The sequence below is a fragment of the Magnolia sinica genome, chromosome 8 (genome assembly GCF_029962835.1).
Source record: "Magnolia sinica isolate HGM2019 chromosome 8, MsV1, whole genome shotgun sequence".
Classification (NCBI taxonomy): Eukaryota; Viridiplantae; Streptophyta; class Magnoliopsida; order Magnoliales; family Magnoliaceae; genus Magnolia; species Magnolia sinica.
In genome coordinates this window covers 9,785,499-9,801,821 of record NC_080580.1, presented here as the reverse complement: position 1 = coordinate 9,801,821, position 16,323 = coordinate 9,785,499, and the positions used below count along the sequence as shown (strand labels likewise).

General features: G+C 39.1%; 2 protein-coding genes across 3 annotated transcripts; both read left to right on the top strand.

The window, feature by feature from the left end:
* Positions 1-6,944: 6,944 nt before the first annotated feature.
* LOC131253861 (polycomb group protein EMF2B-like) lies at positions 6,945-8,622 on the top strand. The gene is made up of 2 exons (XM_058254991.1): positions 6,945-7,994; positions 8,099-8,622. Exons 1-2 carry the CDS (start codon positions 7,890-7,892, stop codon positions 8,312-8,314), a joined length of 321 nt encoding a protein of 106 aa, XP_058110974.1. The 5' UTR covers positions 6,945-7,889; the 3' UTR covers positions 8,315-8,622.
* A 280-nt stretch (positions 8,623-8,902) lies between these two features.
* Positions 8,903-10,340, top strand: LOC131253860 (sugar transport protein 13-like). 2 transcript variants are annotated; one of them, XR_009175312.1, is made up of 2 exons: positions 8,903-9,439; positions 9,554-10,340. XR_009175312.1 is itself a non-coding variant. In XM_058254990.1 (2 exons), exons 1-2 carry the CDS (start codon positions 9,128-9,130, stop codon positions 9,901-9,903), a joined length of 342 nt encoding a protein of 113 aa, XP_058110973.1. In that variant the 5' UTR covers positions 8,938-9,127; the 3' UTR covers positions 9,904-10,340. The 2 variants fall into 2 exon arrangements, 1 of the variants encoding a protein (XP_058110973.1); XM_058254990.1 differs by having other exon boundaries at positions 8,938-9,439; positions 9,874-10,340.
* The last annotated feature ends 5,983 nt before the right edge of the window (positions 10,341-16,323 follow it).

Here is a 16,323-nt window from a genome sequence, read left to right as displayed (position 1 = left end):
TTACCGCTAACTGCCATTTGAAACCACCTTTCCCGCCAAAATCGGGAACCCATATTTTGACAAATTCAGCTCAGTTCCCACCTCATTTTCTTATAAAAACTCCAATAACATACAAAACCAAGAAATAGGAAAGGAACCCATGTCCTGGAATTTCAAAAATCGAGCCATGGAAGAAGAACACAACATCTTCAAGCATCAAATCAAGAACTGGGAAGGGGATAAGCCACAGAGCAGGCTACAAAAGCAGGCGCCCTTGTCTCTTCGGCTCGATCCAGGCCCCATCGATACCTTCTCCTTCGGTACTGTTGCATCTTCTAACAGCCCGATTCCATTGTTATCGCCCCTCGTGGTGGCACCGCCCCCATTACCAGAGTCAGAAGACAAAGGGACCGAAGGAGGAGGAGATGGGCCCGATCGTGGTGAAGGTGATGACAAAGCAATGGGGCCACCACCATCAGATGGTTGGAAACACCCGGCGACACCTGTTGAGACAGGACCTTCGTCTCTCCTTTCATTCTTTCAGTCGCAATGTGTGCTAGTGCACCATGCAAGATAAGTTTGATTTTTTATGTAGTACGCCAACTTCATTGTCCTTCTCAAATTCTCTCTCTCTCTCTCTCTCTCTCTCTCTCTCTCTCTCTCTCTCTCTCTCTCTCTCTCTCTCTCTCTCTCTCTCTCTCTCTCTGTTTTTGTTTTTGTTTTTTTTTTTTTTGGGGGGGCAGTATTGAAATCTCAATCTCCCTCTTCTATTGTAAATGTATGGCAAGATGGAAAAAAGATTAATGTTAATTCGATACAAAGAATCGAATATTCTTGGCTCATTTTCATTTTTTCCTTATGAATTTTAAATAAGGGTGTGTTTGGTTGTTCCAAATTTCATGATATTTTGTACCAAATTAGACTGATTAATTATAAAACATCATGAAATGGTCTTTTGTTTATTTATTTATTTTGAAAGTTCAGACCATGTGGTATTTTCTGGTATAATTAGGCAATTGAGAGCTGGATTTTGTTTCTAATTATCGCTTTCGTTAGGACTGTCCGACTGGCTTGACTTCCAAAGCAGTTCACATTCGTATTAGGACCCACCCGATGAGCAGCTCAGATCTTGTAACTTATGTTCATGTGCGCACCAGCTTGTATCATATTAATGTAGAGCAGATCGCGGATAATTTTATGGCCAAGATGGATCAGAAAATGCCCGATTGAAAGTAGAGGTGATCTGGACCGTCAGAACTGAAAACGGACGTATCTTGTAAACTGGAATGAGCTATTGGACGTACCATATATGATTTTGGGGTAGGACAAGATACTTTAGCCACCCAATATTGGGTCCCCCACACCAAATTTGCGAAATGCCATTAGATCGACGGTCGAAATCCTGTTTTATTTTTGTTTTTACTATTTTTAGTAAGTTTTAGTTTCAGTATAACTCTTCATCCATTTGGCTCTAGGAGTTGGGCCCAACATAAAAAGTGCTTAGAATAATTAGGAGAACATCATGGTTTGGCCAAATAGGACACTATTTTTAGTCGAAAACCATATGCACTAGTAGACATCACGACCGTCTATAAATAGTAAGTTAATAAGTCACGATTTATAGGAGTTTTTGTTGTAGTTTAATTCTGAAACTTCTCCCATGGCTTAATATTCATATTTAAAGAATCGTGAACTCGTTTATTTCATTCATCAATCAAATTATGAATTTTATAATTTTTATTTTTTATTTTTCTTGTTTTTTCCTCATGAATTCGAGAAGTTTTTGCGAGGAGTCCAGAGAAGCTCCATGAATTTGGAGTAGTTATCCTTGAGGAAGACGGTGATCGACCTCATCACGATTCATCCTGTATTAGATATGCAAATCTCCTCTGTTCCATTTTTAACAACAAGAGGGAAAAAATTGTCAGATAAAGGGGCTATGATACAGCCATTTTTTTCGCGCCAGCATATCATGTATAGAATATCCAATCCGTAATAAAGGTAGACCACACCATGGTAACCACCTGACATAAAAACCTGGCCGATCCACTGATTGATCGGTACACAACATCAAAATAAAGGGACAGACAACGGTTTGACTCGGTGTACTATGTAACCCATCCAATGAATGGATCTGCAAGATTTTCATACAAGGTGATGATCATGATCATGGTGTGGTCCACCTCCCTCACGTATTGGATATTCTTACGTGACAGGGGAAATAATGACACAGACACTATATCTGGTCATTTCTATATACAATCACGCTGTTTCAATCAGAGGAATTGTATGAACCGCCCAGATTGGACAAGTGCACCTAGTGACCACTGATCCAGGAAGTTGGTCTCCTGGGTCCCACCGTGGGTGAGAAACTCCTTACTGGACAATCCTAACTCTCCCATCAGTCGTCTGCAAATAGAGTGGTTAAGAAGAAAACAGCTATCGCTAAACATTAGACTGAAAAACGGATTTTTTTACCTTAAAATCCTCAGAAACTTAGGATTTTATAAAATAAAGCCTCCAAATTTAGGGAAGTGCTAAAGTGGAGAGTTATAAGGGCCGCATGATATATTTATGATATCGAATCCATCTATAGAAATAATTAGCCAAGACGTTAGAATAAAAAATTCGGTCCATCTAAACATAGAGTGAGGCACATACCATAAATAATAATAATAATATATACTACTTTAAAAAAATATCAAAATACACAGTGTAAAATGCATGCGCAGGCTCATATGGTGATCCAATTTCACTACAAGAAAATAGGCCTTTAGCCACAATTTATTAGCCTCAGTTGAAAAAATGGAGGCTAAATGTGTCTTTTAGCCTCGGTTGCTAAGGAACTGAGGCTAAAAGTTCATCTTTTGTCTCAATTGCATAAGAACCAAGGCAAAAAGTCTACCTTTTAACCTCAATTATATAGAAACCGAGGCCAAAAGTCTACCTTTTAGCCTCAGTTACATAGGAACCGAGGCGAAAAGTCTACCTTTTAGCCTCAGTTACATAGGAACCGAGGCAAAAGTCTACATGTTAGCCTCAATTGCATAGGAACTGATGCGAAAGGTCTACTTTTTAGCCTCAGTTGCATAGGAACCGAGGCGAAAGGTCTACTTTTTAGCCTCAGTTGCATAGGAACCGAGGCCAAAAGTCTACATGTTAGCCTCAGTTGCATAGGAACCGAGGCGAAAGGTCTTCTTTTTAGCCTCAGTTGCATAGGAACCGAGGCCAAAAGTCTACATGTTAACCTCAATTGCATAGGAACCGAGGCAAAAGGTCTACTTTTTAGCCTCAGTTGCATAGGAACCGAGGCCAAAAGTCTATATGTTAACCTCAGTTACATAGGAACTGAGGCGAAAGGTCTACTTTTTAGCCTCAGTTGCATAGGAACCAAGGCGAAAGGTCTACATTTTAGCCTCAGTTGCATAGGAACCGAGGCGAAAGGTCTACATTTTAGCCTCAGTTGCATAGGAACTGAGGCGAAAGGTCTACTTTTTAGCCTCACTTGCATACAAACCGAGGCGAAAGGTTTACTTTTTAGCCTCATTTGCATAGGAACCGAGGCAAAAAATCTACTTGTTAGCCCCAGTTGCATAGGAATCGAGGCCAAAAGTCTACTTTTTAGTCTAATCGAGGCCAAAAGTCTACATTTAGGAATATTGAAAAAAAAAATTGAAAATATTGAAAGAATTAATAATTTTTAAAATTTTTGACAATTGTGAAAAAATTGAGAATTTTGAAAAAAATGAAGACAATTGGGAAAAAATTGAGAATTTTGAAAAAAAAATTGAGAGTTTTGAAAAAGATTTGAATTTTGAATTTTTTAAGAACTAAGAATTTTTAAAATTTTTGAGAACTTTTAAAAAATTAAGATTTTTTTTTTGAAAAATTAAGAATAAAAAAATGATAATTATGAAAAAGTATGAATTTTTTTTAAAAAAAAAAATTGAGAATTTTAAAAAAATTAAGAATTTTGAAATTTTTGAAAAAAAAATTTTGAATTTAAAAATCTTGAAAAAAATTGAAATTTTTTTTTAAAATTGAAAATTTTCAAATAATTAAAAATTCTGAAAAAAATTAAAAAATTTCAAATGAAATCGGATGAATGGACGAAAGGAAGATTTCATAGGGAGGTCAAATGTTTACTTTTTAGCCTCGGTTGCATAGGAACCGAGGCTAAAAGTCTGGAATATAAATTCGACGAGCATGCTTTTTCCCTGCCTCCTTTTCTCACTCGTCGTGCGAGCGAGCGAGAGATATCTGCGTTCTCTTTCGAGGGTTTTCCCCTGGGATTTTCACACCTCGATCGTCCTTCCTTTTTTTTTTTTTTCATTTAATTTTTTACAAGTCTCTTTGATTTCTTCGATCTTTGAAGAACCTGTCAAGACCTCGATCTCTTTCTTCGCTTTTTCGCCTAGGGTTTCTGCTCCCGATTCGTAGATTTTACTCCTTTTTTTCTCGTTTTCTCAGCTTCAATCTCTGTAAAAGAGCTGGAATCCTTCTTCTCCGCTCCTTTCTAGGGTTCCTGCCCGAGATTTGCTGTTTTGTCCGTTGGGTTCCAGGACAATACATTCAAGAAGGTTGGGAGAATGCAGCAGAGATTGAAGCAGCAGCAACAGCAACAAGCCCTAATGCAGCAGGCGTTGCTACAAAAGCAGCAACTCTACCATCCCGGCGTCCTCGTGGCTGCCATGTCTTAGGTGCCATTCCAGTATTAGATTTCCCCCCAAATTTCTCAGTTTTCGTGCTTAATGCATGTCTATGTCATGATTTGCTCAAAAATGCATTTTCTAAAAATCTCGTTTTGTACGTTTTGATTCTCATAATAAATTCCATTATTTCGTTTTGATATGCCTTTTGGGAAGAAATTCCCAAATTCGACCTGAAAATTGTGTTGAATGCCGTTATTTTTTTAAATCTTAGTGTATGATATCTACTGGCGATAACATCATTTAATATTTATTCCAACCACTTTTGTAACTCGCCTTTTCATCATTAGATGTGAATAATTAAAAGGTTTGTCGTTGATTCTGTTTTTGCGTATCACGGTCTATTAGTATAGTTTGTTGGGGTTTTAATCCATTATGATTAGGTGGACCACACATGGACGCTAATTAAAACCAGTGGCTATCATTGATTGTGATGGTGTTGCTTCCTTGATGAAGGGATCGGCCTAAGTTTTAAACAGGTAATTTCAATGACTTTACTAAAATAATATAAGTAACAGTGTTAAATCAATTTAGTTGTTCTTTCTTCGTCTTATTCTTACATGTTGTCCTATCTTTCCTATTATTTTATGATGTGAGTAAGATTCACAACACAATTATGAAGAGATCTTCTGCAAGGTCTCTTCTTATTCTGAAGATAAGTGGTGTGCTGTCAGGCCAATGGACCATTGCCATATCATTATGGGGGACCAGATACAGGATTGAATTGTTATTCATGATCTAAAGAAGAATACATATTCATTTAAGACAGATAGGAAGAAGTTCAAACTTGAAACCTGAAATCAGAGGTGTGGCTCAACTAGAGGTTCCAAGCCTGATGTGACTTCAAACTTGAAACTTGAAATCAGGTTTTAAGGTGTGTTTCTTTGATTCATCTATCCTATATCACTCAGCTTCCACTAATTGAGTGGGCCACCATGTGGAAAGGGGTTGGAATGTAGTAGTCATCCAATCATTGACCTACAAAATAGACTGTTGACTAAAAAGTGCAATGGTCCACATTCAGCAGGAAAATCACAAATTCACAACACGATTGGATAGGCAGATTATGCATCCAGGCCTCTGACTGCAACAACCTGCCACCTAAAATTAAATCGGGGGGCACCACAAGCAATCAGATCATGTTTTCATGTGTGCAACGCTTGTCCACGTACACCGTTCACCCATACACACGCATGGGATAAGCATAGTTTTCTTTTTTTCTTTTTCTTTTTTTCAGGTTAGTAGTTTGTTTCCACTTTTAAGTAAAAGAACACTTGCTAAGCAAGCACAGAGTTAGAGTTTAAGTCAAACTAGGAAAGTACATTATCCCCCAAAAAAGAAAGGAAGAAGTTAAACTAGGAAAGTGGTCTGTGCATAGCCTATATATAGAAGGTTGTAGGTATGGAACTCTACATGTTTAACTTTTTATGGTTAAAGACTTCTTTTACTGGTAACATCTAAGGGTCGAGATTGTGGGATGTGATGCTCCCAAAATAGTGGTGTGATGCCCTAGTTCCGTCCTTTATAAGGTGTGATGCCCTATAAGTCTTTAATTAATTTATTTATTTTTTCCTTCTTTTTTTTTGAAAGGTGAATACACACACTCTTACACCCACACCCACACACCATATGGGTTCTCGAACCCATGACCTCGGTGTAGAAACACACATTGTCTACCACTGAGCCATGAGTCTTTAAGGCGGCGTATGGATCTTAAGTTACTTAAGATAAGCTACTTATGCTTCAAGTAGCTTATTTTGGTTTCCACTTATTAAGCCGAGTTATTAAGTAACTTTAAGTAAAAAAGTTACTTATAATTGATCTTAAACTAAACTTACTTATCTCAAATAAGTTACTTATCTATTGCTGTAAGTAGAAAAAAATAACTTATTTGGCGGTATCCAAACAGGCCCTAAAGTTCATTCAACAATCCTTTAATTATCCAAAGAGCCCTGAAGCCTTGGCAACCAATTTATACTAGAATATAAGATAGTAGCAAGACCAGTGTTGAGTAGAGTAATAATTACAGTGGATTGGCATGAATTTTTGGCATGAAGCTTTTTTGCTTCATGCTTTGTTTGCTAATGAACTCCATTAGCTAGTGGCTTGTAGTTGGTTATTATGTTGACTTCTGATATCAGCAAACTTTCAACAACTAGTCCAAGTTTTTAAAATGCTCTAACTATATTTGAAATATCTGTTATAGATTAGATTATATTAGATTTTAGGTTACCTTTAGTATATAAACATGTCATTGCCAATGGAATAATTCACCTAAGATCTTCACAATGTAGTTGCTAGATTGTAAGAACTCAGTGATTTGGTCCTTAGTACAAGCTAAATGTATGTCATCTCATCTAGTGAGGTTGTCACATTTCAGGCACTTGTGGTGAAGCTAAGGGAAGGCACCGGGCCAAATGCTAATACTGGTGTTGTCACTGGAGTTCTTGCAACTGTTGGGGAGCTTGCTAGGGTGGTGGGTTTACTTCCCTATTTTTTGGGTTATATTTTGAATCACGCAGTGTGCTATGGTACAAGTTCTAATTTCATCAAGTCTGATACTTTAAATTAGCTTGCCTTTTATGTGGGCGGTATGAAAAGGAATGATGAAAAGGTTCTATTTTGATGCTAAAATGTCGAAGCATTGCTCTAGGAGGTTTTGCTTGTTTACTTTAATTTGTAACAAGTAGTAATCATGTTGTCATTTTGGTATCTACCTCCTTTCATAGAGGCTAGCATACTTGCTTGCTGCATTACACTTTGGGGACCACATGATGTGAATTATTGTTCTTGAAGTTTTTCAGCTTAGTTTGGAAGAAAACCTTCAAGGTACATTGTTCAACTCTATTGAATAAATTTCAGGTAGATTGGATTTAATCTTCCAGTTGCTGATCTTTTCCATCATTTGTGTTGTTAGGGAAAAAAGATCATGTTGTCCTCAGTTGGAATCAGAGATATAAGATTGCTATCAATGTAGCTGAGGCACTTGATTATCTACATAGCCGCAGTGCTTAGTCCATTATCCAAAGGGATGTGAAATCATCGAACATCCTTCTAGCCGATGATTTTGAGCCACAGTTCTTACATTTTTCTTTTATGTAGCTGAATTGATATGTTTGTTATGTAGCATCATCATTGTCTTTAGCCATTCAAACCTGAGGACACTGACTATATCACCATCATTTGACTTGTAGAATACAAATGACCATATCACTTGGGACTGGGAGTGATGAAGTGCAAGTGCAAAATGCATTACTCCTGCATGTTCTGTTGGCAAAACCTGTTTCTGATATTACAGTTTCAGAGGTATGCCATATCAAATGTACATGCTTCCATAGGTCATTTAATTTCCTGTGGCATGTTGCCTATCTGTCTCTTTCTGGATAAGCTCTGATGTGGTTGTACAACAGCATTCTGCAGTTTATCAGCTCAGGAGGACATGCATTCTGAAAGCTTTCTCTAAGTTTGGGAGTAGAGATAAAAAAGAAGCCACCTTTGTTATTCCTGAGCTTAGGAAGTTGTCAGCTGATGGCAAAGCTGGCAATCTCACCATCTTACTTTTTCTTCAGGGGAAGCCGCAATTACTTCCAGTGAAAGTGATCTACTCAAAGACCAATTCGATCTAGCATCTTTTCCATGTAATTTTTATTTCTATTTTCTTTCCTTTTTGTCTGATGAACTGACTTGTTATGTTGGTTGGTAGACTTATACTTTATGCATGCAATGCAGAGAACTACATTGTTATCATTGTTCATAGGCTTCTTTTCCATGTACCATATTCGTTAGACGCAGAACTAATCTGGAATGTTGGTTGGTTATAATATGTCATATGGGGGATGCAAAGAACCACATGTTTTACCTGCATTTTACATTGTTGTCATGGTTCATGCTCTGGAGTGATTAGAAAAAAAATAATCTAAAAAGTTGGCAAAAATCTCGCTACAGTTCAATAACTGTTTTAATACATTGCTACAATTGGATTATCCATATAACATGCTTTTGTGCATATGCGTCGTGGGTGCCTGCTTGTATATGTTTCTGGTTGAGTGCTATAATATGCCTGCTTGCATACCTTTCTGTTTCCGGTGCCTTGCATTCTTTATTTTTACCAATGAGATTAATCGCCCTCAATCCTTTTTAAAAAAAATTTAAAAACATGTTCTGTTTGGAACTCTTTATTTAAAAAAATGCTTAGTTCTGTTACCAAACACCTATATAGGAATTAATCTCACTCTAGATAGCAGTAATTATATATTAGATATTTTGAACTCCAATGCATAAAATCAATCATTACATTGAACAATTAGATCAACTCACTTTTTTGGGTGACTACCAAACAGGGCCTTGAGTATAAAATAAACATGCAAGTCTAATTGTTATGAATCACTCCTCTGACATGGTGGTGTATTGGTTTCTCTGTTGCAGGTGATGTAACATCGATGGACGCCTACTTGATAAAGTTCTTCCCAGTCGTCTATCGAAAGACCAAAGATCTTGGTTTGGACAGCCATTACTGCAAATACGACAACCACGGCCTTCAGCTATTGATCACATCATCGTTGTATCTGGCTGGCTTGATTTCGTCCTTCTTCGCATCCTACACCACAAGAAACCTCGGTCGGAGGCTGACCATGCTTATTGCAGGGATTTTCTTCATCATTGGCGTGGTGCTAAATGCAACTACCCAGAACCTTGCCATGCTCATTATAGGAAGGATCTTCCTGGGGTGTGGAGTCGGCTTCGCTAATCAGGTCTTTTTCTAGTTTCACTTCCGATTCCTCAGGCATGACCATTTTTATCCCCTTTTGTAACCATGACATATGTAGATTCCCATTAAAATGGCATTTACCTTATTTTGCTAGCAGTGTCATTACTAAGATCAAGATTCACGGATTTTTGGTGCAACATAATATCTACAAGTCTGATAATTCAGTGTTGAATACATGCTGATATTTCATTGGCAGTTTCAAGTTATTTTTTAAAAATCTTTTTCTTTTCTTTTGTTTTTGTTGATTGGTAGGTAAACAAGGTTCAAATCTGAGACCTCAATGTTGAAATGCACCCTGTCTACCATTGATCTACTGGCTCAAATTCTTGCAGTTTTGCTACCATCTATTTTTTATTTTCTTGCTGGTAAGATCTTTTTTCTGATTGTTGTGGATGCTTATATTCCTTCTTGTGGCAGGTTCAGCTGCACAGTATCGTTCCTTGGTAGTTAGCTAATTTGAATCTACAACAAGTTGCTGGAAATAGCAGCTATGTTGATGTTGAATTCATCGATCCTGTGATTATGGCCGTTGGCAGAGGAAAGCTTCCACTGCCGATGACGCACCAGATCTCTCCCAACTACAGCTCCATCATGTTGGCTGATTTCTCTGAGATGGACCAGAGGCTTCAGTTGTTGCAGTCAAGATCTAGTAATCTGAATTAGAATCCAGTGATGACGGTTGATCAAAGCTTCAGTTGTTGAATTCTTTTTTTTTCCCCAGATTTCTATTTCAAATAGAAACTAAAATTTCAATTTGAAAAGTCGGTGTGATTCTCATGTTTTTCTCCATGAGTTGTTACCTTATGAGAACAAAAATGCAAGCCATTTGATCAATGGCCACTGAATATGCATAGGTTTATGAATGGGTTAAAATAAATGATTTAGGCTCGATTATTGATAAATGATGTTAGAAATTGATTTTAGCCTCAATTGATGTCAACAAAGGCTAAATCTATCTTTAGTCTCAGTTTTGCCTTAGTTACCTAAACTGAGACTACAACTCTCGTGGCTAAAGGCTTTAGCCTCGGTTGTTGAGAACTGAGGTTAAAAATAGATTTAGCTTTGGTTGGAGGCAATTGAGGTTAAAATTTAGATTTAGTCTCAGTTGAAAATAATGGAGGCTAAACTTTTGATTTGGCCTCATTTCGAGAAAATTGAAGCTAAAAAGGCTTTTAGCCTCACTTGAAGAACCGAGGCTATAAAAGTCAATTTAGCCTCGGTTGCTAAAATTGAGGCTAAAGCCTTTAGCCACCGGGGTTTCAACCTCGGTTTGGATAACCGAGGCAAAACTGAGGCTAAAGGCTTTAGCCTCAGTTTTTAACCTATTTAGCCACGGTTTTGAACCGAGGCTAAAGCCCCTTTTTCTTGTAGTAATTAGCAAGATTTTTGGTTAGTGTAATTATCATGGTTTGATACATATTTTTGATAGATTGGTATGTGGGTGCTAAAATTTTCTGACTTTATTACATTTTAAAGAAAGACAACATGTGGAGCTATTTTGTTTACTTCCTTTCTTGAAATAGCATAGCTTACTTTGATTCGCAATTAAACATTCTTCAGTAAATTTGAGATTCATGAAGAATTTTGTGAGTGTGGAGAAGGAGAATAATGCTCACCGGCACACCTGCTTAGGTGAGCAGCACACTTTTCTCCTGATTCAAAACTTAGGTGGGCCATAGCAAAATAGAGGCAAATCAAGGGGAAAGATTTGTTTCTCTTGCCATGGCCCACCAAAGTTTTTGATTGGTTGAAAGTTGGGCACCCCAGTCTCTTGGGTGCCGCATCACATGTGTATGTGTGTGGGAAATGGTACTATGAGGTCGACCTCATGGGAAGTTCCTATGAGGTTGAGCTGCCCGGGCCCCACCATGATGTATGTCGAAAATCAACACCTTGCATTTGATGGGTCCCTTTTAGGTTATGGGATATATAAAAAATCAGCCGTATATGGAACTCAGGTGGGCCATATCATCTAAAACTATGTGAAGACATGCCTAAAACTTATAAAAGTACTTGGTGGGGCTCACCTAAGATTTGGATGAGGCTTAAACTTGGTTTGACCCCTCATCCAAGTGGGACATACACAATGGATGGTCCGGATTTGTGAACCACATCTCGGTGGGCCCAATAAATGATTGTGAATGTTTTAATGGGAGGCTACCCCTCTCAATTGTTGTATGTGGTGTGGTCCACCCAAGTGATAGATTGACTTGATTTTTCAGTCTGTGGCCCACCATTGAATGTTGCATCTGACCGATGGGGTAGATGTTTGGCACACATCACGGTGAGGCCCACACAGCTCAACCTCATGGGATTCCCATGAGGTCAACCTTATAGTACCATTTCCCTATATATATATATATATATAGGGAAATGGTACTATGAGGTCGACCTCATGAGAACTTCCCATTAGGTCAAGTCGTGGGCCCCACCGTGATGTGTCATATGTGTCGAACATCAATCGGTGCATTTGATGGGTCCCCTTTAGGTCATGGGATATACCAAAAATCACCGACATACGGAACTCAGGTGGGCATACCATTTAAAACCATGTGAAGACATGCCTAAAATATGTCAAAGCACTTGGTGTGGCCTATTTGAGTTTTGGATGCGGCTGAAACTTGGCTTGACCCCTCGTCCAAGTGGGACACACACAGTGGATGGACTGGATTTGTGAACAATACCTCGATGGGCCTAATAAATGATTATGAATGTTTTAATGGGAGGGAAACCCCTCTCAACTATTATATGTGTTGTGGCCCACCCAAGTCATGGATTGAGTTGATTTTTAAGCCTGTGGCCCACCATGGAATGGTGCATCTGACTGATGGGGATGATGTTTCACACACATCATGGTGAGGCCCACACATCTCAACCTCATGGTACTATTTCCCATATATTTATATACATAACCCAATGCTCAGCTGCACACCAGGTCCCATGGAACTCATGCAAACTTTTTGAGAACTCACCATACGTGATGTGAGTCCAATATCTGAATGGTCTGCGTTATGCATCACCCCATGAAACCCCTAGTGATGCAGGACATGAAATTTAAATATGATATGCAAGATTTCAGGCTTAAAATCATACTAATTTAGAAACAATCACAGAAATTCCACATCCCACATAAGATCAAGCATTTAACAACGGGAATCTACGAGGGTCCAAGCCTACACATGTTACGGCTGGATCAATTAAAAGTTATAAACCAAACAATGCTCAAAGAAGAGTAGATTCATCCACACATGCAAAGGATTATTCCCTAATCCAAGGGATTCACATGTTCCAATTCGAAAAAATCTAGAGTTGCAAAAGTGGAATAGTAACTTGGGATTTAGGATTATCTAGGGTCAGGGTTAGGGAATTAAGGCGAGAGAAGAGTGAAATAGAGAAGAGACGAACCCGAGATGTTCCACACCTGTGGACAGTGGGTGGGTCTAGACGCACGTGCGTGGGATCCTGCCTGCACATGTGTGGGGCCCACGAACCCAAAAAAGGAAAGCTTGGGTCTAGTCGGGCAGGGGTGGGCAGCCCACACACCAAATTTCAGGCTGATCTGACATCCGGTCTGTACGTGGTGCTCCGCCGAAGTTTCAGCCCTCCTGTAGGGCCTGATTCTACAAATCTGTTGTAAAGGAATTATTGACTACAAAAGGGGGTGAATTTAAAGCGTGGATGACTGTGGGAGATGATGAATATTGATAGTAGGAGATGGGAACGATTTAGGATGGGTGTGGCTTCGCACCACGGTAGTTAGCTCTTCGAATAAGGGAGGGTTTCACACCTAATTAGATTCCTCAACTCAGAGAATTAGAGAAGCAGGAAAATGCAGAATTTTTTTTCACAATCTTCAATGAGAAAAAACGTATAAGGGGTTGCCTATTTATAAGAAAACATTATACCCCAAAAGTCGCGTTATATGCGCACACTAATACTTAGAGACGAAGTAACAAAAATAACAACTAATCAAAGTAATTTAAATCGTTCATGATGTTCCTAATAATGATAATAAGCAAGACTCAGAGTCCTAAATCATCTAGGGTCGTGGGCCACGATCATGAGATCCAATGGTGGAATCCACATGATGATCGGATCCACTCCAAGGAATCATGGCACGGCCCTCTAACTAGGAGGCTCTCCATGGATGTTGTCATCGATCCAGATAGATGGCGGGGCCCTCCTCCTCCTTGCATACATGCGTATGGGGGTGTGCGTTGCGCAAAATGTCTCCATCAACTCTTTCCAACTGCGAAGATTTTCCCATTGGCGAAACAAAACTTCTGAACCGCTCCAAAATGTCAGGATTAATTCGTTGAAGCTCCTCCTTAGTGAGCGATATACTATCTGAAACTGATTGTGACTTTCAATGAACCAGGTACTTTTGGAACCCGTCGTCTAACGTTGATACTATTTGATGGTCCAGAAATCCCTTATCTCCTCTCTAGGTGTGGGAATGGTAGGTATGAGAGGTAGAGGTTGGGAAAAAGAGTTGGGAAGAGGTCATGGATCAAAGGAACAGTCTGAGAAATCAGGATGGTTAGGCGAAAGGCTAGACAATGTATCAGGGGTCCCCTGAAAAGCAACTAGATCCTCCACATTGAATATGGAATTAATTCCCATGGAAAGTGGAAGATCTACCACATACGTATTGAGACCGTTTTGTTTTATAATTTTGAATAGTCCAGTGCTACATGTGTGTAATTTACGAATGGCTTCCTGAGGATACCGCTCTGGCCTGATGCGAATCATCACAGAATCCCATATATTGAATTTCTTGAAATGTTTATGCTGGTCTATAGAAAGTTTGTAATGTTCATTACTAGTAGTGATCTTTCACCTGATTTCTTGATGTAATGAATGAATGTAATGTGTAAAAGACTCTGTAGACTCTGATGGCCTATGGGACTGACATAGGGACAAGATCAATAGACTTCCTAGGTTTATAACCAGTAACGACTTTAAAAGAACTTAAACCCGTGGACCTATTGACAAAACTATTAAATGCAAACTTGGCTATAGGTAGTGCAGTGTCCCACGTCCTGGTTTGCTCCCCCACTAAACATCTGAGTAAACTCCCTAGGCTCCTATTAACCACCTCAGTCTGACTATCGGTTTGAGGGTGGTAGGCAGAAGAAAATTGAAGCCCAGTATTCATCATGTGCCATAGTGTCTTCCAAAATAACTCATGAATTGCACGTCACGGTCAGACATTATGGTTTTTGGTAACCCATGAAGTTTAATGACCTCACTAAAGAACAGCTTGGCAATATGAGATGCATTGGAGGTCTTAAAATAAGGAATGAAGTGTGCCATTTTAGAAAAACAGTCCACGACAAAAAATATGTAATCATGTTTCCGAATAGTCTTGGAGAGCCCAAGCACGAAGTTCATACTGATGTCCTGCCAAGAGATGAATGTAACTGACAAAGGTGTGTATAGTCTCATATTTTATTTTTTTCACATTGTCAGTTAACAAGTATGACATTGCCTATAATTTTGGCCACGTTTCGCTTGAGGCTTAGCTAATAGAACCTATCCTCCACTAAAGCAATAGTCTTGTCTCGACCAAAATGACCTGCGACCTCTCCTAAATGTAACTCCCAAACAAGAAAATCGTAGAGGGAGGTGCGTAGTATGCATAAGCGATCACTCCTAAACAAGAATCCGTCTAAAATCAAGTACTCATTACTAGCTTTTGACGGACTCTCTAATAATGACACATACATAACTCTAAAATCTGGGCACTCAAAATAATCCTCTCTAACACGTTCAAGGCCCGTGACTTCGACGTCATGGAATTGAGTAATGCAACTCGACAACTCAACGCATCGGCGGGTTTATTCTCTACACCGGCCTTGTGCTTAAGCATAAAAGTGTACTCTCGAAGGAATTGAACCCACTTGGCGTGCCTAGGGTTTAATTTCTTCTGAGAGTTCATATATCTCAAGGCCTCGTGATTTGAGAACAAGACGAATTCTTGCGACAATTGATAATGATGCCAGTGGCGCAGTGATTGCACTACCGTAGAGAATTTCTTGTCATATGTGGAGTATTTTTGCTTCTCTTCATTTAGTTTTTCACTAAAAAAGACAACAGGGTACCCTTCCTGACTAAGTACTCCTCTTATGTCGACTCCTGATGCGTCACATGCTCCTTTAAAAGCTTTCAAAAAATCCGGAAGTCACATGATTGGAGCTTCAGTCATCTTGATCTTTATCTTCTTGAAGGCTTTCGAAGCTGCCTTCGTCCATTAAAACCTCATTTTTTAATGCAATCCGTTATGGGAGCCATAACGGAACTAAAGTCTCAAATGAACCGCCTATAGAAAGTGGTCAAGCCGTGAAAGTTGTACACCTCGTGAATATTGCGGGGTTTAGGCCAATTGACAATGGATTTGACCTTCTCGGGATCCGCCGATACACCTTCAGCTGACACAACAAAACCTAAAAAGATATCACTACTAGACATAAACGCACGCTTCTTTAGGTTGGCGTACAATTTCTCGGGTCTAAGGATTTCACAAACCTGCCTCAAATGGCTGAGGTGTTATTCCTTGGTCATGTTATAAATCAAGATATCATCAAAGTATACGACCAGAAACTTCCCCATGAAGGGCCTCAACATTTGGGTCATCACATGCATGAAAGTACATGGGGCATTAGTCAGCCCAAAAGGCATGACTAGCAACTCGTATAGCCCGTCTTTCGTCTTGAAGGTTGTCTTCCACTCATCACCAGGGCGTACACGGATTTGGTGATAACCACTTTTGAGGTTAATTTTTAAGAAGATAGCAGTGTTCGCCATCATATCAAACATGTCATCAAGACGCAGTATGGGAAACCGATACTTGACTGTGATTTTGTT

Coding starts and splice junctions, on each gene's coding strand:
- LOC131253860 (XM_058254990.1), top strand. CDS start 9,128: ATGGACGCCTACTTGATAAAGTTCTTCCCAGTCGTCTATCGAAAGACC. Junction 9,440..9,873: donor GAGTCGGCTTCGCTAATCAG/GTCTTTTTCTAG, acceptor TTCTTGTGGCAG/GTTCAGCTGCACAGTATCGT.
- LOC131253861 (XM_058254991.1), top strand. CDS start 7,890: ATGACCATATCACTTGGGACTGGGAGTGATGAAGTGCAAGTGCAAAAT. Junction 7,995..8,098: donor CTGATATTACAGTTTCAGAG/GTATGCCATATC, acceptor GTTGTACAACAG/CATTCTGCAGTTTATCAGCT.